At 43.3% G+C, this 24519-nt stretch overlaps 1 protein-coding gene across 8 annotated transcripts in view; it reads right to left on the bottom strand.

Moving 5' to 3' along the window:
• The window catches only part of Grb10 (growth factor receptor bound protein 10), a 110068-nt gene that overhangs the window by 82253 nt on the left and 3296 nt on the right, over window positions 1-24519 (bottom strand). For 2 of the 8 annotated variants that reach the window (XM_031338247.1, XM_031338249.1), the window contains exon 1: window positions 16842-16983. The exons of 3 other annotated variants lie outside the window; for them this stretch is intronic. In XM_031338247.1, the coding sequence (XP_031194107.1) occupies window positions 16842-16847 (6 nt within the window). In that variant the 5' untranslated portion in view covers window positions 16848-16983. Of the gene's footprint in view, window positions 1-16012; window positions 16395-16841; window positions 16984-24519 lie in introns of those variants that run through there. 3 more of the 8 variants (XM_031338235.1, XM_031338246.1, XM_031338239.1) reach the window with 2 other exon arrangements.

Below are 24519 nucleotides of genomic sequence, written 5' to 3'. Positions count from 1 at the left end.
AGCATTAGGTCTACTGGCAAATCTAATTCTCACTTGGTAAAAGGAAGTGATGAACCCATTCTTCTATGGGGCAGAACAAATAATATATAAGGGGAGCCAATACCTCCACCCCATGTCAGTGAGGGGAATAATGTAAAGAGTAGAGGCTAGAAGTACCAGTGGGACTCACAGGCAGCTCTACCATCTTGCAGTGATCAGATAGTGCATGTGGTCTTTTTTCTTTATCATCTTTTACCCACTGAGGGGTGCAAGCATCCACTGCACTCTATAGGTCAATAGGGAAGCTGCTCACTAAGAGGAAGGTTAATCAGGATTCAGGGACACAGGGTATGATGCCTAAAATACAATAGGAGAACAACCCACCAGACCAAGAATGAGGAAAATGGCAGCTTAACTGAGAGAAGACAGCAGACAACAACATCAAGATGACAAAGATGATTTTAAATAAGCTACTGCAAAAATGTTTGAATCAGAATAGCAAACACTCTTGAAAGAAACAAAAAAAAGCTAAAGTGCTGTTATTCACAAGTGGAGTGAGAGATTATCTTGCTGGCTAATCAAGTATGGAAAGGCAAGTGAGAGATGATCTAGTGTGATCTATAAGAGACAGGGTACACAGGAAACTACCAAGTCAGGGCTAGCCAAGAACAGTGACTCAGGTGAGGCCAAAATAAAGTAGTAAGGGGATTCCACAAAAGAATATGAGCATCCCTCAAAGAGAAACCTGTTTGTTGTTCATGGCTTATGGCGTCAGTTCATGGTTGACAGCCTCCATTCCCTTGAACCTCCGAGAATATGTGAGAGGAAGCTCACCTCATGGTGGCTGAAGAACAGAATGAGACACGGATAGTGGCTGGGACCTAGATATACCTTTCAAAGGCACACTTTGACTAACCTCTTTCCTCTAAGACAGACCCCACTTGTTCTGAGGACCATGAACCCATCAAGGGAATAATCCATCAGTTCAGTCAGAGCACTCAGAATGTAATCACTTCCCAAAGCTCATCAGCTGACAGCCAAGCTTCCAACACATGAGCTTTCAGAGGACATCTCAGTTCAAACCACAGGCTTTGCCCACACTAGGCCTGGATGCCCTGGTCTGACACCGCAAAGCCATTTCTGGCTGACAACAATCTGCCCCTGCCACAAACTCTGATTCTATTTTGTGTCATCCTGCTGAAACGCCAAGGGATTGGGCTTCAACCAAAGCATAAATTCAGAAGAGAGTATCTTTCTATTCAAAGTTTCCCCTATATAAGGGAACCCAGGACATTGCCTTGTATCAAATGGGTATTCACAACAAACATGTGGAATGGATTTTTAAAAAGTTAGGAAAGTGAGACCAAATCTACTAACAGTTTAAAATACACTGAAAGCATACCTAATCCAATGAGTCTAGTTTCAGGTCAGATAGCCCCTTAACAAATAGGCTCATGGATATAAGGAACCTTGCTAGTACCCCCGGTAGACTGGCACTGTCTTAGAAAAGATACATATATTTCAGAGCATCCACACACCACCATCCCCTACTATAGCCATTTCCCCATCACACTGCTTTAGAAAGTGCCTGGTTAGGATTTAGGATAAAGTATAGAACCAGGAAACACAGGTATAACATTAATTTGTTTTCTCTAAAGCCTAAGACTTTCTACCTTGGACCTAAACTTAAGAAAACATAGTAATCAGTTACCTCAGTGACTATAGTGTGTGGAGTGGTGCTTCAGACCAGGCACTGAAGCCCACAATGGACAGTTATGGGAGTTTTGAAAGCTGGGCATGATAGTATATACCCGTAATTCTAGCAGTCAAGAGTCACTGGTCGGAAAACCAAGAGATCAAAGCTACCTTTGCTTATGTAGTAAGTTGGGAAGGTCTCAAAATAATAAACAAAAATACCCCACAAATTTATGGCTAAAAAGTCTTGAAATTACTTCCTCAGGTCAATGTCTGGTGGGACATACATTATTCACTACCCACTGACATTTGTGAGGACTCAAAATTGTCAGTCATAGCAATAAGGTTCAGAGTATGTTGTTGGTAGAGTGCTTGCTTAGTATATGTAAAGTCCATGGTTCAATAGCCAATACCAGAAAAATCAAATCAAATAGTTATGACAATGGATAAATGTAGACCCAGCTCTTGGAGCTCAGATAAAAAGTAGGGCCTGTCATAGCACCAGGCCTCTCCTGCCAGGAGGCCCCATTCCTTAAGCTGCTATTGATGACCACATTTCAAGCCAGAAAGGCCAACTGTGAAAAGTGTCTTCATTTCCATGCTGCATCTACATCAAGCAGTCCCGATCAGGCTATTGGAATGCAGAGGCTTTGAGGAAGAGCTCCATTTGAATGATGTAACCAGAAAAGAAAAACACAGGAGATATAACTTGGTCAGATGATCCTAGTGGGGCCAGGAGTAGTTATGGATGGCCTTCTGCCTATTCAGATGTGTCTCTTCAACCCTGAGAAGGCATGCCAAAACAAAAATAGACCTACACCTCAAGGAACCTCCGTGCTGTGCTGCTCACAATAAATTCTTGCTGTGGAGAAAGACTCTGGTAACACTAAGGGGCAGAGAGACTAAGGGGGCTTTTACTGCTGGATGCCAGAGCTCCAGTTATAGCCTACTTACTCAGGATCATCCTCTCTAAGTGTACATGCACACGAAGCTGCAGACACTACAGGAACAATCTAGAAGGAGCAACTGAAAGCTAAAACAGTCATTTTATAACTATTCCCAGGGGCCTCAGAAACAAAAGCCTAAAGCCCATACTCAACTGTGCCATTAGGAAGAGGGTAAGGGCCTCTGTCTTGCAAAAACCAGTCTGTCTTTCCACACAGTGTGTCAGAAGGACAGATAGATGATGGCTTTAAATCATTTTTCAGAAATGATACCATTTCTAATTCTTATATTTGGAGATTTCTACCTCCATTGGATCTATTCTTTTCCAGATTCTGGTTGAATGCTCCAGAGCCACTTCCTAATGCCTCTGCCACATGTGTACCTTCAGATTCAGAGACTTGCTTTTAAAGTGTATGGGGCACAATAAGTCAGTCTTTAAGATAAAACAAAAAATTGTGGAAGGTCACCACATCAAACACTTCTGTCTGTTTAAAAAAGAAATGGATGTTAAACTTCACAGTTGGAAAAACAAACAGTACACATTTTAAGTCTTACAAAATGAACTAGTATACAACCCACCACAATGACCTCAGGGTTGATCCATAGCCACAGAGACTGTACAAACACTTCTCCTGGGCATTGCTTACCATGACCCCAGACAGCACCTACAGCATGCTCTGGTAATGTTCCAAAGCAGACCAACATGTCATGGTCATGGGCTGACCTTGACCATTCCCGTGGGAGCTGGGCACCCAGAGTCCAGATGAAACTCCTTCATCTGTTTTCCTTTCAGTCAAGACAGCATATCTCATGCAACCTTATAGGTAGACATGAAAAAAAACCTAAGATCTTATTAAGGAATATAAAAACTTGGACAAAAACAGATGTCTTAGCTTATTTCAAGATTTTCTAGAAACAAGGTACCTCTTGATTCTTGTTTGGTATCTTTGGTATCTTCCAAAAATTCCTGAGCTAACATAAAGTGTTCTTTCTGTCTAGCGTTCACGCACTAAATATTTAGAGTAATAACAGTAACTATTTAGACACACAACAAATCCCAACTTTCACAACAAAGATATTCAGCCTGGTTGGCCACAGGGAAGCCTAGGCCTTCTTAAAAGGAGACAGAATAAATTTAAAAAAGCAAATTCCACATTGGAAAGATACAAGAGACTACCATGAGTTTACAAAATAAGGTACTTAATAGGATACATTAAGAAAAACACGAATAAGTAGGAATGAAAGAAAAGGCAAATTTCTAAAAAGCAATCATGAAATTTTAGAATGCTATGGCTAGCTTCAACATGAATCCACAATTAAATCTAGGAGATGCAGTATTGCTTGGTGGCAGTACAGTGACCCAGCCTGTGTGGGCTCTGAATTTGAAAACTAGCATCTTTAAATACAGAAGTGGTCTGGGCAGATAACGCCATTGACAAAATACCTGCTGTGTAAGCATGAAGATCTGAATTTGGATCCCCAGAACCCTTGTAAAAGGTCATACATGGGAACCATAGATTCAGTGAGAGATCCTGCCTCAAAAAATAACAGGTGAAGTACTTGTGTGTATGTGTATGGTACATAAACAGGAGTGTGTTTGCGCATGTGTGTGCATATGTATGAGCACATGGAAAACAGAGGTCAATGTCAGATGCTTTCATCAATTGTTCTCTATCTTATTTTGGTGACAGAGTCACTGTGGTGGTATGAGTGAAAATTGTCCCCCATGGGCTCATGTATTTTGAACAGTTGGTGTTCAATTCATGCTCCTGATTCGAAAGTTATGAAACCTTTAGAATGTAGAGCTTTGCTAGAAAAAGAATGTCATGGGGGCATGGGGGTGGGTAAGAGTTTATAGCCTTGTTCCATTTCACTTTTCTGGTGTCCTATGTAACAAAATGTGATCAGATAGCTTTCTGCTCTGGCCATCTTCTTCACTGCCTTCCTCTCCATCATTATGGACATTCCCTCTGCAACCATAAGCCCAAATAAACTCTTCCATTTGTTTCTGGTCATGATATTTTACCACAGAATAGAAAGGTAAGCACTATCACTCACTAAACCTAGAACTCACCAGTTGGCTAGACTGGCTGGCCAGCAAGCTCCAGGGACCTGTGTCTTTGCTTCCCCAACACTGGGATTAGAGATGTGCATGGCCAGGTCTGATTTATGTGAGTGTTGTGGGTCTAATTCCTGTTTGCAGAGTAAGCATTTTACTGACTGAGTCACGTCTCTCACCTTATTATCGTTATTTTTAAAGAAAAATATAATTGAAAGAAAAAGCCTAAAATCCAAAGCATAGTTGGCAAGAGAAAACAAAAATTCTGCTTGCTTGAGAATTTTGGTGATAAAGTATGAAACAATAAAGACCCTTAATCTTACGCATGGTATATGCCATGCATAAGCCATTTTCTAGCAGACAAGTAGCTCAAAAAAAAAATGAGCAAAGCAAGGACATTCTCCTTACATCAAAGGCAAAAAGCCCACACACATCATGAGCCCTAACTACCCCAGAGTCCAAAGATCACATGGTGAAATAATGAACAGAAATGCAAAGGCAATGGGGAATAGGAAAACAGATTTTCCAAAAAAAAAAAAAAAATCATTGTTATTTACAGATGAAATGAAGGACAATCAATCAGAACCAAGGTGAACATTCAATAAGGTTGCAATCTATGAGCAGGCTGCAATCCCCTTCCACCCCACTAGTAATACGGTAATTAGAAAGCTGATGGTAAAAAAAAATAATTTCATTCACAAAAGCATTAAATATTCTTCAGACAAAAATAGACATGAGATTCTTAGAGAAGAATGGAAGGCTTTTATAGAGGAACCTGAGAGCTCAGATGTAGAAACACACTTCTTTCACAGGACAGAGATACTTCTTTTACCACTCCCATGGGACAGGGAAACAGCTCATTTCACATCCAGTGTACAGAGTTCCCTTGCTGAGTTGATTGATGCTTTATGCCCAAAGAGCACATAGAAAACTTCAAACAACCTAAATTGACTTTCTGAAATCCTGCTTTCCTCCTCCATTAATTCTGTTCCCATATTGGGCACCCATCAAAGTGCATCATGAACCCTCCACCATTCCTATATGCCTTTTATCCAATCTACCAGCCTAACTAACCTTAGCTATAAAAGCAGTGGAGAGCCATCCATTTCTACCTCTACTGCTGACAGCAACGACCCCTTCTTTTCAGATACATACACTGCTTTATCTCCCAGCATCTTTGTTACCTACCCATCCCCCAGCACTGCAGGGCCCATGAGCGAAGAAGCATAGACATGCCACTCTTACCCATCTTCTGCTGAGATATCAAAATATCTGAGCCTAGATAACTTATAAATAGAAGTTCGTTTGCTCATGGTTCTAGATGCTGCCAAGTCCAAGTGCATGGCCCTGGCATCTGCTTGGCATCTGGCAAGGGCCTTCTTGGTTCATCGGAACATGATGGCAGCACCACATGGTGAAACTCAACAAATATCCTAGCTTGCATCTAGCCTCTTCTTGTAAACTCACTAATACCACTATGGGAGTCTCCTATACTCATTTAAACCTTATTACCCATCCAAAGCTCTCAGAGCTCTATATACTACTGAAATAGGAACTTAAGAGATTCAGTTCTCAACAAAGAAACATGCAAAGGATGAATTCAAATCATGATACTTATTGTACTTTGAATTCACCCAAACTGCCTGTGCCCTTGAGTAGCTCTCCTTCCCTCCTCACATCTAAACACAATAGGCCTATTAAATGCTTCCAGCTAAGTCACATGAATTATTATTAATTACTGAATTATAAGTTTCTGGGTGCTCACCATATTCTCAGTCTTAACACCCTCAGTTATTTCGACATCTTCCATACGAGCCCTAACTGCTTCCATAAGTCTAAGATACAAGTCATGAGTAGTGTGGCCAACTCTTATCATTGCTCAAGACCCAGGAATGAAGAGTATGGAAAGACAAACAGGTTGTGGCATGCATGGTCAGCCATTACTTTTATCAGTTCTGCAAAAACTGCACGTAAGCAAGTGTTTAAACGTGTTCTAACTGGGCTTGCCCTCAGGGGGTTTGGAAGGGGAACTTAAGCTGCTGACCTTTGTTCTTCAGGCAACAAAGCCCTCTGAAGGGATGTACCACAGCCATATCTCTGTGGCCCTGAAAGACTGCCCCAGACAGGAGCCATTGAAGAAAAGCTGCTTTCTTTGCAACACTCTTCCTTATGAACCTCTAAAACCTACAGCCCTGTAATTCATCAATGACAAAAGGCCATCTCATTACCCCCTGCTTATCCCCATCACTGCCAAATAGCTGCTTTATTCTAAAGTACTCTCAGATGGTATGGGAATAACACTAGCATTGGTTTCTTTGGTATCCAACTGGTAAGAGTGATTGAAGATAGAGCTTGTCTGTCAGTAGACTTGTTCATATCAGGTTCACTATACAAGCTCAACAAATAAGGGACAGGGAAGAGTTAGATACCTGAACTCAAGGGTCAAGTCAGAAATTACTTTTAAGAGACTATAATACAATCTTTCCAGCCTCTGTCATTCTTTTCCTAGGATAGGTCGATTGTTCTGGATTCACAGGGCAGCCTTCCTCTTCACTTGGCACTAGGAGGACTTGAGAAATGGGCTACCTCATTTTTTTTAATACTGCACTTTCTATAAGTGACATTATACTTAGATTGTTTTAAAGGTGGGGCAATTTAAAAATATATATTTGCTTTGGTGTCTCAAATGGTAAATACTGGTAGATATAGCTCACTTGGTAGAGTGTCTACCTACATACCATACATGGCCCTGAATTTATACTACACTAAAAAAAGTACACTACATTAAAAAAAAAAAAAAGCTGGGTGTGGTGGAATATGCCTATAATGCTAGTACTCTGGAAATAGAAAACCAGAAAATAAGGAGTGTGTGTGTGTGTATGTGGGATAATATCAATATATGTAGCCATTTAGCCACAATTTTTTAGGTTCTTTAGTCATTTTCTTAAGGACCAATGGGTCTTGGGATCTACAACTTAACAAATGTTTTGTATACAGTGTCCTTTGCCTCCATAGGCCCCCCAAACCTAAAGTAGCCCCCGCCCCCGAACCAAAGCCTCATCAGTCAGTCATGCAGAACTTCAATGCATACCCTAGGGCAGTCTGAAGGAAGTCAAGGCACTTGAACTCAACTCTCCAAGTCAGTATGGAGAAAAGACTATGGAATAAGGACCCTTCTAAAAACCACACCAGGTTTCATAAATTTTCACTTGATACCCAGCATGCGTGCGGCACATAGCCAGTGGCCCAGGGTAAGACAGTTCCTTCCATTCTGTTCCCTGGGCTCCCCAAACCCCAGCCTGCGTGCTGATTCTGGCATGGTGTATAGTTCCACCATGGAGAATGTGACTTGCTTTCTGGACAAGTTACACATATGAGGAGAGACAGAAGGAAAATGTCACACTTCCAGTATTTCTAGTTTCCAAGAAATTTCTGGCCTTATCCCTGCGTGAAATGCAGCCTCTTTGGAGTGGACAACACCCAGAGGTAGCCAGAGCTTAACTATCTTCCATTTGCCAATGTGAACTCAGAGGCTAAGCTTAAAAATATTCAGAGTCCCAGAGAAGATCTCCCCAGCCACAGAGGAGCAACAGTGCCCAGCTTATACTGACACACCCTATCTGTATTAGTCTGTTCCAAATGTGTGACATTAAGAATTTGCTGCCTGTGAGGAATGGACCGTGAGGCTCCAGTGAACAACTGTGTATCCCAGGCCTCCCAATGGGTTGGAACATCCAACCACGTTCTGTCAGTAGTCAGGCCACCACATCCGGGACTGAGCACAGCTCTTCAAGGATCTATTTCTGACCTGGGAACATGAGGCACTTTCCAAATGGGGCAAGGGCCTTATCACATCTCTTACTTCTCCTGAGGACCTGGTATAGTATAGTGTACAATGTTCTCCTTTGAAAAGCCAAGGTTGGCCCTGAGAGAGTACTATAAACTCAATCAAACTTTAATGTGATAAGACTAACTCTGATAGAAAACTAAGAATTGTTAAGTGACTGTGATGGTGGCGTGCATCTCCAGGCAGTCCTACTTGTCACCATCACTACCTCTATGACCTCAAAAATTAAAAAGTAGAGCAAAGAATGTTGCAAATTATGAACACCTGTTCCAAAAGGCCACAGTGTCAAACACCCAACAAAATACCTTACAAGTAACTACAGGAATATCAAAAGATCTGGATTCTTCCTTGAAAACTATCCCTGAAAACAGGGGAAAAGAATTGAACACCACTACCCAATAGTACGCTAAGTACTGTGAAAAGCCTATAAGTGATGTCATGTTCCATAGTGTAAGCATTTCCTCTAAGATGGAGAACAAGACAGGTCCTTCCATTTACTGCTTTTATGCAGCATGGTTTAATTTGAAAGTCCTATCCAGGACAAGTAAGAGAAAATATAATGACAATACCAATAAGAAGCACCCAATGGGAAAGGCAGAAGTAAAAATATCTCTGTTCAACTATGAGACAAAAGCATGGGAAAAAAATCTTCATGAGGGGTTTGATATTGATCTCCTTAGATATGACACCAGAGGTGGAATTAGTGACTTCATCTAATAAAGGGGTTCTTAGGGAGGTAGTTCAGTGGTAGAGTGCTTACCTGCATGTGTGAGGGTCTAACTTCAACCCCTATCCTACTCTCACCCTCCTGTCAGAAAAAGAGGAGGAGGAAAAAGAAGAAGAGAAGACCATTGTACATTTAGGGCACTTATCCAGTTAAAATCCACAAGGAAAGAAAAGCACCCACTGAGACTGACCTGCAGTATCTGTGACATCCTGCAAACCAACAACAAATTGCAACTCAAAACATCAGTAAGATACCATCTCAAATACTTAGATGAACATAATAACAACAGAGTAGAAGTGGAAAATTGGGGACCCTCATACATTGCTGCTAACAATGTAAATTGGTCTGGCCACTGAGAAAAGTCTTGCATTTCTTCCAAATGTTAAACACAGAACTACCAAAGGACCAAGCACTTCCAAGTCTGGACATATCCATTATAATCTAGTAGCTGGAGAATCTAACATCAAGGTATGGGAAGGCCTGCTGTCTTCACTGTTCCTGGATTCTAAGATGATACCTCATTACTCTGCCCTCCATAGGGACAAACATCTCTACAAGCATGAGGAGCAGAGAACAGACCTACTCACTCAGTACTTTTTTGTTAAAGTCCTAATCCCATTCAAAAAGTCTTTGACCTCACGATTTACCTAGCTCCTAAGAGCTGCAACTTCTAATGCTATTGCACAAGTTGCAACCCAAGAATTTGAGGTCACACATTCAGACCATACTGGTGCACTTATTCATAAATCCACTAATTGAAATTAAATTGAATAGTTTTAAATGGATAGATTTTATGGTATGTAAATTAGACCTCAGTAAGACTATGTAAAAGAGAAGGGAAGAGAACACTACAAAAGGCTACTGTCATGAAGTTAATGGGCAAAACAGGGAGTTCTGTGTCCTACAACTTCAAGCTACCATATTCACTCCTCCTGAGTATCACAGTACATTAAAGCACAGTGACTTTTCTGGAAAGCACCGCCACAAAAACCCAACATTAGCCCACTGTTTCTAAGCTTCTGCGGCCGGGGACCTTCAGGAAAGTGCTGAGTTGCCCAACATCTCAACATGACCAGGACGATTCTTGATAAAAAGGTGACAAGAAATGGGACCCAAAGTCCAATGGGCTCTATTAATACATCCATTGAGCAACAAGAACAGGCATGAATACAAGAATTTAGTAGTGCTTTTATTACCCAGGGAGGTATTTTGTTGTCAGACTCTTTTTTTTTTTTTAAAGGTAGCAGCACAAAACAAAGTAGAGGAGTGGATTAATAAATTTAGAATGTAGTCACATGTTCAGATAAGATGGAAGCTAATGTTTGTCACTTCCCTTAACAGGGTTAATAATGAGACAGCTTAGACCTACCTTCCAGGATATGGCAGGCTTCATACTGACATGAGACAAGGCAAGAGCACAGTCTGCAGCCTCAGTGGGACACTTCTGTTGTCGCCGTAGACACTGTGAAAGGCCCTTCCTAGTCCTTACCTTACGAAGAGGCGAAGACAGTAGGCAGGGGCCCCTGGAGAAGCAAGGTGTTAAAGAATACAAATGCAAAGCAAGCTACTCAGTGGAAGAGGGCTTGAGTGCCTGAGGCACTGTGTTCAATTCCCCCACAGGGCAAGGATGATAAAGCAAGCACCAGCTCAAAGAAAGGCACATAGAGTTTCCTAGTCCATTCCAGATCCCAAAGGTTTATGGTTTTTCTCAGAGTTGCACCATTCTAAATGAAGGAAGACCTACTACATAAAACCTACAGGAATACAAGTGAATTTGCAAACAGAGTACCTCAAATATGTACAGAAGAAAAATGGATTTATAATTTAGCACATTTAAGAATGCTACTTATGACAATGTAGGGCTAATGACAGAAAAGGTTTCACACATATTCCTGGACTAATAGCACTATTAATGACAATTCTTAAAGGGTGAGGTACCTTTAACAGAAAATTTCTAGAGAAAAAAGCATTGTAGGGATAACTAGAGGGAACCACACTAAGGCCTCCCTGCCTGGACATCAAGAAGCACAACTGGTCGGAAAACCAGACCTAGGCCCCATGACATGCCTAACTGCAGCAGATTTTAATGGGGCCCTGAGAGACCTGTGCATGTTAACTTTAAGGAGCACCACTTTCAAACAGTGAGACAGTGTTAAATATTAACAGTCAACAGTATTAACATTTAACTTGTCAGAACTGAAACTTGCTAGCTCCCTTCAAGACAATAAATATTAATAGCAGACCTCCCTCCTTGCTATAGCTTTAATTTCTGTGGTCTTGGTTACCTGTGGTCAGCCAACATCTGACATTAAATGGAAAATTCCAGAAATAAGCACACTGTGCCTGATTCATAAATAAAACCTCACCACAGATGTAAATGTGGACAGGCTCAGTACTACCATAGTTTGGATCTAAATGTCTCTCGAAGAACTACATGTTAAAATAGTTGCTCTTTACCTTAGAGCTATAGAAGATGGTTGCAACCTTCAAGGACTGAGGCCTACAGGGAGATTTTAGTCCTTGAAGGGCCTCAAACATGCCCTTCTCCTTCTCCCCCTCTCTTCCTCTCATTGGCCATCACAAAGTGAACACTTTGCTCTGGGACATACTCTCCCTACCATGATGTACCATGCTGCCATAGGCCCAAAAGAATGGGGACAAGCAACCATGGAAGGAAACCTTTGAATCCCTGAGCTAAAATGAGGTTTTCCTCTTTTTAGTTGACTCTTCCTAGTATTTGTTAAAAGTGATAGAAAGCTATCTAACTTAGCTCCTATCAAGCCTCCTCGGGGTGGGGGGGATTAGGGTGTACTCCTGTGAATGAAAGGGACTCCTATGCCTGTGCTTGTCTGTCAAGCATCCTGAGCTATCCTTCCACTCTTTTTTCATCATTTATTTTTCATTATCACATTTAGCTACTCTTTTCTTAAATGTGCTACAGTTGCTGTGACAAAATGTTTGACCAAAGCAACTCATGAGAAGAAGTATTTATTTTTGGCTTGCAGCTTGAGAGGGTATGGCTTGTCATGGTGGAGATGGCACAATGGAGGGGCAGCTCAGTGCTGTAGGAACATGAGGCAGCTGGTTAAATTACCACAAGAATCAGAGAAAACTCCAGCAGAAACAAGGTCTAGACACTACTTGCTACCAGTAACCTACTTCCCTTGTTTCCTGAAGGTCCCACAATCTCCTAATGCCAGCTGGGGACCATGTGCTCAAACACATATGCCTATAGGGAAACATTTCGCATGCTAACCGTAGCTAGTTTCAACCTAAGTTTGGGAAAACAGACCAAGAAAACAGACTGATTCCTCAAACATCTGTTGAATGTTGACAGTAGAGGGTCTTGTCAAAAGCTATCAAGGTATTCCTTGCAATTTTTGGTCCACTTACATGCTAAACAACTGCCATGACATGGCCATAGCTACCAAAAGCAAAGAGCTCCTGGACTGGCTCCAAAGTGGAGAGAAATCATGTGTAGGTGACTTAAAGTCCCATTTATACCATCAGGATTTTCTTTCCTCCCTGCTATCAAGTTTCAGCCTGAAGCATCCCGAGTTCACCCCTGGTGCTTCCTGATGCCTGCAGGAAGCTCTCTACAGCCTAGGAATGTTCCTGAGGTGAACAGTCCTGAAGCCCCTGCCCTAAAAAAGCAGGAGGGCAGTGTCCAATACATGTTGATTAACCACCTGCCAACTCCAACTCACCATCTCCTTACTAACTCTCACCAGCCTTGAGGGAACAAAGCCCACTTAGCTGGAAACAAGGAAGGAGAATACTGGGGAAAAAAAAAATCAAATGATCATCTATAGAAGGGGTTCAAGCACTGATGGCTTCAGGAACGAGGCAAGACATTGGGTTGTGTTCACCTGCACACACAATCCTTGACTGACAATGGCTAGTAAGTTTAAAATACTACACTTGAACAGCATAACCCACCCACTCTAGAGAGCAAGTACAGTGCAACTCAGTGCACTAGGAAGTGTCAGCCTTAATATCTCAACATATCATGGCTGACTAGAGCTCTGTTTGCTGCCTCAGCCAAAGAACACGGGAGAACATTCTAGCATGTTACTAACCCAGGAAGCAATCAAAATTCAAAGTAGGGTTTCATTGAATGTATGTTGTTTGCATACCATCATAAAGTTGAAAACTTAGATCTAGATTAGAAATGATTACTGTAATTCACTTATGAAACTCTCAAAAATTTAAATTAAAAAAATTGAGTCAAACTATCTCTAGCCATGTACCTTCTGTAGTGTATTCTATGGATTACAAGCAAATGCGGTCCATCCAAACAATTTTGGATATGAGGAGTGGCCATACCAACTGTCCTTTTAGTGTCCTGCACTGGTGGAAGCTGGAATCCTGGGGCCCAAGTCAACTCCGTTTTTAAAATGGGATAAATTAGAGAACAAGATGGCTCATACAAAGGCCTCTTATGACACACTCTCCCAGACTTCCCAGAGTCCAAAGGGCTCAGACTGCTTCCACACCACCCCTCATTTTGCTGTTGTCCCTCTAGTTAGGCAGTAACTCTGCCAGAATAAGTTGCCAACCTTTTGCCCTAATACCCCAAAGCCCACGTGGTTGCAAGGCTCAGAACACAGCATCTCTTCTCCAGCTTTGTGTCCATTAGGAACTAGTCATGGGGGCTGGTGAGATGGTTCATCAAATAAAGGCATTTGCCATCAAGCACAGCAACCTGGGCTCAATCCCTAGGTCCCCCATGGTGAAAGAAGAGGACTTAGATTGTCTGGTGACCTCTACACATGGTCTGTGCATGAGCCACCCCCTAAATAAAATGTATAAATTTAAAAAAAATTTAAAGAATCTCCAATGGGCCTCACAGTGATGATAGATTCCATTTCTGATGCAGCAAGGGCCAAGGTGTGGGCTGAGCAGTATGTGCTCCAAGGTCATACCTCTTCCTGCCTCTCCTCAAATACCCTGCTACCCCGGGTATCATCAGGCCTCAGCCCCCCAGGTCTAAGATGGCACGTTCACCTGTGTTAATCCAAGAAAGCTTCATAAGACATTCTTTCTAAGTCATAAGTATGGAACTGTCTGGTTTTTGTGGGACCACAAAGGTTGAAAGTCAGTGAATTCAGACTGTCGCCTAAATGTCACCTAATTCTAAAATTCAAAAGATGCACTGTTCTCTGAAATTTCCAAAGCCTAGTTCTGGGTGGTAATTACATGACACTGAGAAGAGTGGCCGGTGATGGAAATCCTTAGGAGAGGGTTTAAGAACAAAAATAACTCACATTTTAATTCTACCAATCTGGCACTACTCCTACCCCCTTCAGACTGGTAGTGAAATTGCCATTAACTCCATCTGCTGCCTTCTTCTAACCGTTAATACACAGTTCTCAATACTGTCAGGCAGGAATTATAATCCCTGACTTCTAGGCCAGACATGGGGAGGGGCAAGAAGCACAACAGGAATTCAGTCATAAATCCATATGGGAACCTCTTACCTACCCCCACAATTAAGTGCATAGTTGTGTGAAACCCTAAATGGGAAGCCACTTACCATCTTGGATTCTCAGGACTGATGGAAAGAAAAATCTCAATCACCCCAACCCCCAGCCTATCATCTCCCCCATCCTTACCCCATTTGCTGAATATGGGGGGGGCAGAGCTAAAAGGTAATGCACAGGCCCATTACCAAATACCCCACCCCAGCCAATACCAACAAAAGCAAAGAAACAGGAACATGCAGAAAATGAAGGCCGAGGCTGAAGGCTCTGGCTACCAACAGGTCAAAATTCCTGCCGTCATTCACTACATTCCAAATCCAGACAGAACAAAAATGGAAAACACTCACTTTTTACTCACTGGTCCAGAAATGAAACTATTTGCTAATACAGACAGCAATGTCTCCAGCCATCAGCTGCCTGGGTGAATGCTCTGTCCAGGCCTCTTATCAATACACTGGCAGTGGCTCCCGCCATCAACAGGAAAATGGCAGCTGATGAGAAGGGCAGTCAAAATGTAAACAGGTGATCTGACTGCTTCTCTGAAGATCTACGTCAATGGGGAAGGAATAGCAGCTATGGTCATGTGGACAATTTGTTGAACTCAATCAAAAAGATAGAAATGACGACAAAATCTCTGTCATCCAATTTTAATTAATTGATATTTTTTTTCATTGAAATAAAAGGTTTTATGAATAAAGATTTACAGTGACAATGTGCATTTATCCAGGTTCCTATACTAGACTATTCTCCACCGAGGTTTAAAAGATGACCAAGCCAACCTTAGTATCCTAGTTTTAAAGAGAAAAATGGTTCAGTTACCCCAGATGCCCATGTCTGCTTACAGCCCAAGCTGGTTCGCACAACCGCTGTCTACCACTTGGCTGAGAGCAGACGCTACGTCTCCACGTTCCAATTACAGGTCTACGTGGGTACAGTTACTACTTGTTACATAATATCTTAAAAATCGAGATTAAAAATGGTTACATAAGACTATCCTACGGCTACGGTCCACCCAGGCTCGCGCGATCCCGGACTGTAGGCGAGCCGGTAGGCGAGCTGACAAGCGAGCGCCGGAAAGCAAGCAGCCAGCCAGCCGCGCAACAGCGCGCCGAGCCCGAGGCCATTCGTGCTCGCGAGCTCGCCCGAGCTGCCCATCGCTAGGATCTTTGTAGATTTCGGGAGGCAAGCCCTTTCTAAATGACCACCATGACTTCAGCAAGTCTCCTCTTACCCCGAGACCCTCGGAACGTTGAGGATGGCGGAGCCCACCTGCGTACCTGGAGAGCCGGCTAAGCACAGACTTCACCACACGGGGTCGCTGCGTGCGCGCTACCGGGGCCAGCGGACAGCTCCCGAACCTGGCAGCACCCAGCGCGTGGACAGCGCTCCTCATGGACAGCGCTCGGCCGCGCGGCTCGCTCGGGTTCGCCACGGCTCCGCCCCAGCTAAGGGCCTAGGGCTCAGGAGAAGGGCTCCGGAGCCTGAGGAGCGCGGAGGCCCAGCAGGCACGCGCCGACATGCGGCAACACGGGCCGACACGCGGCAACATGCGCCAACATACGTGTTACATGCGCCAACACTGGCTGACAGGCGCCAACACCAACAGACACAGTGAACTAGCTCCTAAGCGAACCAACGGGGCCGTGCCGCTAAATAGACAAAATGATCGCGGCAGACCGGCACGCGCCAACAGAAACCGGCACGCGCCAACGCGCGAGCCAACACAGGCCGGCACGCGCCAACACAGGCCAGCATGCGCCGGCACGCGCCTACAGGCCGGCACGCGCTAACACAAACCAGCACGCGCCGGCATGCTCCAGTCCAAGACGGCACGCGCCGGCACGCGCCAACGCGAGCCCGGCTCGCGCCAACGCGAGCCCGGCACGCGCCAACACGAGCCCGGCACGCGCCAGCATGCTCCGGAACGCGCCAGCACGCGCTGGCACACGCCAACACGGCTGCCAGGCGCCCACACGCACAGACATACGCAGACACGCGCCAACACGGGCCAATACGCTAAGCAAAGCAACACAGCCTCCCGAATAGCCATCCCAGCAAGGGGGCCATACCTCCCCCCTCCCCAAAAAAATGCCCGTCTGGACCCACCCCCATTATAGCACAGGTGCTGGGAAGCCTGTCCTGCTGAGTTGGTCCCTGGTCCTCTACCGCTCTCCTCAGCTTCCAGGGAACTGACTGGGCACCCCTGACGAACGGGAGAACGAGGGACGCGGCTGGTCCTTGCGCACTACGGGAACCCCAGGACTAAACCCATGTGACGCAGCCACGCCCCGAGGCCCAGCGGGGGCCCTCTGCTGCCCAATCCCCGGATCCCTGGTTCTCATGGCAACCCTGAAGAACCTCTTGCTCCTAGCTTCTTGTCCTCCCTTCCCCCACTTCCCCCTTTGCTCTGATGGGCAAGAACAGGAACGGCGCCTGCAGCTCTCATGACGCCAAAAGTCCACCATGTCCACTGGTTAATCCACATACAGAGCTCAGAAATGGGTGGTAAATTACACCAGAAACACCATTTTCTTGACCTGCGAGAGGAGGGGAGCTCTGAGTGACCATGGTCAGAGAACCTCAGTATCCAGAATCATTTTCATCTCAAACCCTTCCCCCAAAATGTCAAAGCAGGAACATCAGAAAGGAGACGCTCCTTTTGGAAGCCAACAAACACCCACCATTCTATCTCGGTGAGAAAGTGTGGTGCCATATATAGAATTAGCTAACAAAATAATACTCTATGGCAAGCATCTGCTATGCACTAGCTCTGTCTCTCTCTCACATACACACAGACAGACAGACAGACAGACAGACAGACAGCTGCAATAAAGGAAGCAACATATAACCATATAAGAGGATAGGAGATACTTGTGGTTTTACACACACACACACACACACACACACACACACACACACAGAGTTTGTTAGTATCCTTGGGAGATTGGTTCTAGAACCCTACAGGTATCAAAATCTATAGATGCTCAAGTCTCCTCTATAATTTTTTTTTTTACATACAGCCTATGAGCATCTTCCCCCATGTGCTTTAAATCATCCCAAGATTTATAATGTCTGACACAATATAAATGCTTATAAATATTTTCTATAGTATATTATTTCTATATAATGACATGAAAAAGTCAGAGCATGATCAACAGAAAAGCAAATTTTCTGAATATTTCTGACTTAGTGGATGCAGAATCCACAAATACAGAGCACCAAACACACACACACACACACACACACACACACGCACATTTACAATAAAGAAAGTAAAAAAGAAGGTTTGGAGAGATTATTTCTGACTCTTACCAAGGTACAGAGCTAGGACGCAGTAGATTTCACACTCTCCTCTAACAGATAGAGACTGTAGATGGCGATAAAAACAGTGGCAGCTACCAGTAGACATCAGATTCTGAAGCTGAGGTATACTACGCAATAATCACATCTGCAAAGGGAGGAGGGAGCTCTGAAAACCCTATCTAGGCACCTTCTGAGGCCAAACAGAAATATTGCAGAAAGGCAAGTAGGCTGGACGTTAGCTCAGGTCCCTAAGTACCACAGGGGGAAAAAAGATGAGGAAACAGACGATGCTCCCTAGGGAGCAGAGGCTTCAAGGTGGTCATGATATAATTTTTTTTTTTTTTAACTGTTAAGTAAATTAAACAAAAGCAGGTTTGAGGTAGTTCTGAGTATGGTGACCAGCAGTGCTAAGCCCAAATTAAAGACAGCAAGCCCTGGTCTGAAAATTTAACTTTGACTAGGTACTTCTTTAGTGGAGATGCTGAGCAAAGCAAACACCACCAGGGACAGAATGAAAGACAGAAGCCAACCTTAAATTGCAAAAGGAACACACTTCAGCTCATGCCTAAGCTTAAAGCACAGTCCAAGGAGAGAAAACCTGCGTTCCAGGGGTATGTTTGGTTTGGACAGTCAACTCATATAGGTATCCCTGGGCCCCTCTGCTTGGCTGCTCAAAGTTAGGGGTAGGTAGGGTGGAGGAACTCCTTTCTCTGAATAAGACACCTGCCCTGCAGCTTCCTGGCTTAGAGGAGCAGGTCATATAGGACAAAGCATTCAACCTCCACTCTTCCCTATTAAAAAAAAAAAAAAAAGTGAAGAGGGACCCATCTAATGACGACTGTGGGGGAATCCAAAGAAGCCATGCCTGTACCTTCTAACATTCTAGATACATGGCTTTGGTTCAGTTTATAATATCAAGCCAGTGGAGAAGGGCTAACTAACTGACTTATCAAATGTTTAGGAACTAAAATCTAACTGGAAAATAGGGATGAAATTTGATAGACTCAGTGGTGGAAGTCCAAAAAAACCAAAAAACCAACCAAACAAACAAAAAAACCAACAAAAAAACCTCAGAAGTGAGAACCAACATTACTCCTGTAAACATAGAAAAGGCTGAATCCAAAGCAAAAAGCAGCACTGGAGGTCTTAAGGGGTAGTTAGACCTAGGGATCTCACCCCCTCAACAGACTTCTTCAGAAGCAGTGGGGCAAGGCAAGCCAGCCTTTGGTCCCAGGCTGGAAACAATGGGTCAAGTGAAAGTTCCCAGGCCCCAGTCCCTTCAGAGCTATGGAGAACTCTGAAGATACAGGTATGGGGGGGTGTGTGTGCCTCACTTACTGCCAAAAAAGCCACCATACTGTGTTCCACAGGCCACTCAGGCACATGCTTCTGAAGAGGAAGAACAGAAGGGCCTCAGAGGTCCATACACAACCTCTAAAATGAAACAGGAATCCCTAGCAGGGGCAGAAGCCACTCTAGCTTTCCATGAGTAAGTAAGCGATGGGCAGCAGCCTCCACAGGACCTGTCCACCATTCTGTCTACCAATCACTGATCTAAAACATCTTCTTCAGTTACACCCTGGTGACGTACAGCATGCATGAGAACCACTGTCCTGTCTACTCAATCCCTGTAGGCATCAACGGAGCACTAGTTGGCTGACAGCAAGAGGTACCAATTAGAGACAACTTTGCACTCCAGCTTCGCCAGCTTCACAGTCAGCCTAAGTCAGTGCTTCATTGCTGCTGCCCTTAACTCCACTCAGTTTCACAGTGGCTCACTAGGTCCTCTCCTTTCTACCCATCTCTAGGCTCACTCTACTTCCCATTGAGTAGGATGTAAAGAAGCTAAATAACGTAAATATGTAAACGAGGAGAAACTATGCAGGAAAAACGTTCTTTAAATTCTTATTTCTAAATGAGATAACCAGATATTGCGCAATGACCTTAGATTGTTATGCTGTGCAAGAAGAATGCTTGCTCTGGGTGTAATAATGGGCCAACACAGGTGAACTAGCTAAAACAAATCTATCACTCTGCTGTGGGATTTGGCACAGTGGCAGATGCTGGCCAGAGGGGCCATGTAGAGAAGTTGTGTCCACTGCATTGAAATATATCCTGAACTTAGCTTTATGCCTTAAACACTACTGCATAATCTAAGAGGGCTGGGGGTAGAGCTATTGTCCAGCATGTATGAAGCCCTGAATTCAACTTCCAATACAACAACGAATAAATGAACAAAAAAGTCCTTTAAAGTTAAAAATGAAAATACAAACAAAAGTTAATAGCAAGGTTACAGATAAAATTAAAGATATTACATAAAACATAAAGCCCCATGAGACATATAAATCAAAACTTTTAATAACAGATCCAGCAAAGGCCTGAGTTCAGTTGGTACTTACCTCACAGGAGTGAAGGCTTGGCTTCAATCACCAAAGAGCAAGTGTAGAAGGCTAAAAAAACCAAGGAAGTCATACCACGCTTGGAAAATGAAGGAATTAAAAGAACTGATTCAATTGCCCAAGACTTGGAAAAAAATTGCTTCTTGCTTGAAAGAATCCTCAACTTACCCTGTTGATTCCACCAGGTTACAGCTCCAAAGGAATTCAGCACACAAAATGAGAATCCCTAAGTTTCCAGACACAACAAGGACAGAGCCAAACCACCACCATCCCCCAAAACAAACACTTTGGTATTCTTTCATTCAAAAAAAAAATTAAAAATTAAATGAGCTTCATTTTCAGCTTCTGGCTTCCCTAAATCAATAGCTGGGCTTAACTCTTTGAGGGAAAACTAACTGAAATTTAGAAAGGGATTCAACAAATGAGGCTAGAACGAGGATATTTCACCCATACAAGGTACCTCTTCTGAGAAAAGCTGTTGTAGACTGCTCTCCATTAGGTTTGATAAACCAAGAAATTAAAAAAAAAAATGTAGGATCCATGAGAAAAGCAAAGGCCATGGTAAGGATGATGCAGAAGGAAGACACAGCATTGGCCATGTTCAACGTGCAGGCAGTCCCCATGACTGTAGGTAGAAGACACAGCATTGGCCATGTTCAACGTGCAGGGAGTCCCCAGTGACTGTAGGCATGAACAAGGGGTACCTAAAAGATTGCTTACAAACAAACAAACAAACAAAAACCCCCAACAAAACAAAACAAAAAATGGAGAGATTATCTAATGTATCTAAAGATACGATCTGTGTCTGTTTGGGGACAGTAGATAACATAAAAACACCTAGGCCAAAAAGAGAGAGAGAAAGAGAGAGAGAGAGAGAGAGAGAGAGAGAGAGAGAGAGAGAGAGAGAGAGAGAGAGATAAATGCCCCCCCCAAAAAAACCCCTTACACCAAAAAGTAAAATGTTCTGTGAGTTTAGAATAAGTTTCCACCATAGACTACACTGCCAGAGATGTGAATGGCACTTACGGGACTGTCCCCACTCTGCACATGCCTTATCTGGCCAAAAGAAACAAAATAGTTAGGACAGAACAACAAGGCAAAATCTTCACCTTCTACAGTAAAAGAAACTGTAAAAAAAACCCTCAGCTCCAGGGGGGAGACAAGAGCTGGGGGCAGGGTTAGATCACAGGGATTTCTATGTATTATTTAGCCTCTGTTTATGAAGGTAAATGTGAGGGACTGCAGCTCAGTCTAGTTTTTTGAAAAACAGTTTAATTTTGTTGAAACTACTAGTGGCTTATTTATCATTCTGATTAAAAAAAAAAAAAAAAACAACCCAAATCCAAACAAAGAACCCCCTGCCTTCTCTGATCTGATAACTGAGCCTGTGTCCCTCCACACAGTAAGTAATTCAGAGAGCCAGGGGGATAGTGCCCCAGCCTGTGTGCACTTGTAGCCCCGCAGGCTACAAATTAGAGAGAAGGGCCAGGCACAACCTGATATCTAGGGATGATCCAACAAGGAAGGGAGGCACTCCTTTTACCACCTTCTCCCTCCTCCTGTGCTCAGTCACCACAATGTGGAGGTGCACAGCACAGTGCATACTGTTCCCATCTCTCTAGGAACATTCTGGAGTGGTTTCTGTAAGATCCACACAATTTTCATCGAAAGAGAGCAAGCAGCTCCCTAGAACTGGCAACCAGTAGGCTTTCAGGGAAAAGTACACCACAGCCTGTACTGGCCCCATAGATGCCAAGGTGGGAAGATGGGCTCTACAGGCTGTGGGTGAAGCCAGCCCAGAGAGACACTCCATAGATTCCCAACTCACCTGGCTCTGCCTCCTACCCAATACCCCAACACAAAGACCTTCTTGGTAGCAGTCCTCCTAAGCAGGCCCCACATTCAGTGCAGGGCATTGTCCTCAGGCATGAGGCTACTGTGTAAACATCTAAATTTAAAAGTAGCTCTACTCATAGTAGCTTTTAGTAGTAATAATGAGTTACCTGGAGCAGAGAATCCTAAAACTATTGCTTAAAGTTTAAAATTTGGTAGGCAGGAGATTATTTGTTTGGTTTTGGATTTTTAGATTATTTATATACCAATGAGCTATGAGGTATGTTAGGAACGAGACACAGGTCTATACATAAAATGCACCTGTTTATTATATACTATGTACACACAGCCTGAAGATAATTTTATATAACACTTTTAGTAATGTTGTGTCCTAGTAATAACTTTCATAGGGTAGGAATGAATGTCCATTCATTACAGTATTAAGTTGCCACTCAAAAATGTTCAGATTTGTGATTTCTGATTTTCAGATTATAGATGGTCAAACAGTATTAACATACATAGGCTTTTACACTGAAGCGTATCTTAGTTGTAAACTTACCTGTGAAGTCCCAGGGATGATACCTTAAAAAAAAATATTAAGGTTAAGATCTAGGGCTATAGCTCCACAATGAACACCTTTTTAATGAGAACAAAGTTCTAGGTTTGATCCCCAGCACTTTTGAGAGAAAGAGAAAAAAAAAAAAAGCAAGCCAAAGTCCCTACAAATCTGAAAAGTGAAGGCAGTTTGTGGTTAAGTCATGTTCCAGTTCATAGCTGTTGGTTCCCATAGGACAGGAGGGAAGGTAAGAAGGACCTGCAGGCATCCAGCATGGTTTTTCTATTGTCAGAAGCTTACACAGAGCCACCAGAGAGCATGCTTGATCACTCTGCATCAGCCAGCCAGACTCCACTCTGCAGCTCTACCTGCTCTGAGGCGCAAGTGAGAAGCCCAGGCCAGTGAGAAACCCAGGCCTCCAACTGAGCATTAGCTGGTGACAATGATGGCAGGGTGATAAGGACCAACAAGGCTCTTTCTCTGCCATGTGCTTTAGGAGCGCCTTGTTAATGGCAGTTACTCAGGCCTAATTACTTGGCTTTAAACCCTGCAAGGAAGTCAGTGAGGGGTGGGGCTGCCCACCAGCACAGCCCTGGAATGGGGCTGCAGCCACTCCCCAGGGGACGTGGTCAGCATGTCCAGGATAAGTGTACGTGCGCATTTCAGTCCCGGCTGGGATAAAAGCCTCTGTGGAGTCCAGACGCAAATCTTTAGAGCCTGAAGATAAATGTTAAAGGCTTCCTATGCCTGCAAACCAGAGACCCCTTTATATAGACCAACTTTCTGCCCATCTGAGCTTGGACCTTGTGAGTTTATGCTATTCCACAAGCTTCCATTCTACAGAGGGGGCTAGTTAACTTGTTCAGACTCAGAACTGTAGTAATTTGTAGAACCAAGAGACAAAGGAATTGCTGGTCAAGCAAATCATAAAGGAAATGCCACAGTGAGAAAGGCAATTCCTCTAAGTACATATTCCCATTGCCCCAGTAGATGTGAGCAACAAGAAGTCCTGTTTGGCTGGGCTCAGATCAAGTAACAAGCAACTCTAATTTAGGATCTGAACAATCAAAAGAAAAATCTTTCCAAAATCTAGTGAGAAGTAAATGGCTAAGATTAAAGAATACTCCAGCACAGGGGGGAAATAAAGAAAACTTCCTATTGTCCACCTCCAGAGCAGAAAACAGAGGTACTCATCTCTCTCTCAGATGCTTTTTGATAACTCTAGAAAATGGTTTTGTGGTTGATATCTCAAAGGACAATCATGACATTTTCACTCCATTTTTATAAACAAGCTTTCAATCTGCCTTTTCATTAGCACACAAACCCTGAAGAATAAATCCCAAGTCCCAAAGCACCTATTTGCCAGCTCTCCAAGGTAATTTGACTGCCTCAAAATTTCCCCATACTCTCCCATTTTTCTGAGCTTTTTTATAAGAAAATAATGACTGCAGTATGAAACTTTGCAGGATGCAGCCAAAACAGTGCTTACAGGGAAACACCTAGCTTTAAATCCCTGTATTAAAAATGAGGCTTAAAAATCTGTGCTCTACGATTTTTATCTAATAAATTCTTAAGAAATAAAAAAAATTCCTACAGCTTTAGGATGAAACTGAAGGCACAACAGATGTCTTTGTTGAAGCGAAGTTCAATTTCTGAGCGTTGTAAAGTCTGTGACTTTGATGGAAATCAAAAA

Source organism: Mastomys coucha, unplaced genomic scaffold (assembly GCF_008632895.1).
Source record: "Mastomys coucha isolate ucsf_1 unplaced genomic scaffold, UCSF_Mcou_1 pScaffold22, whole genome shotgun sequence".
Classification (NCBI taxonomy): Eukaryota; Metazoa; Chordata; class Mammalia; order Rodentia; family Muridae; genus Mastomys; species Mastomys coucha.
Note: the sequence above shows the minus strand (reverse complement) of the source record. Positions and strands in the feature narration are given on the sequence as shown.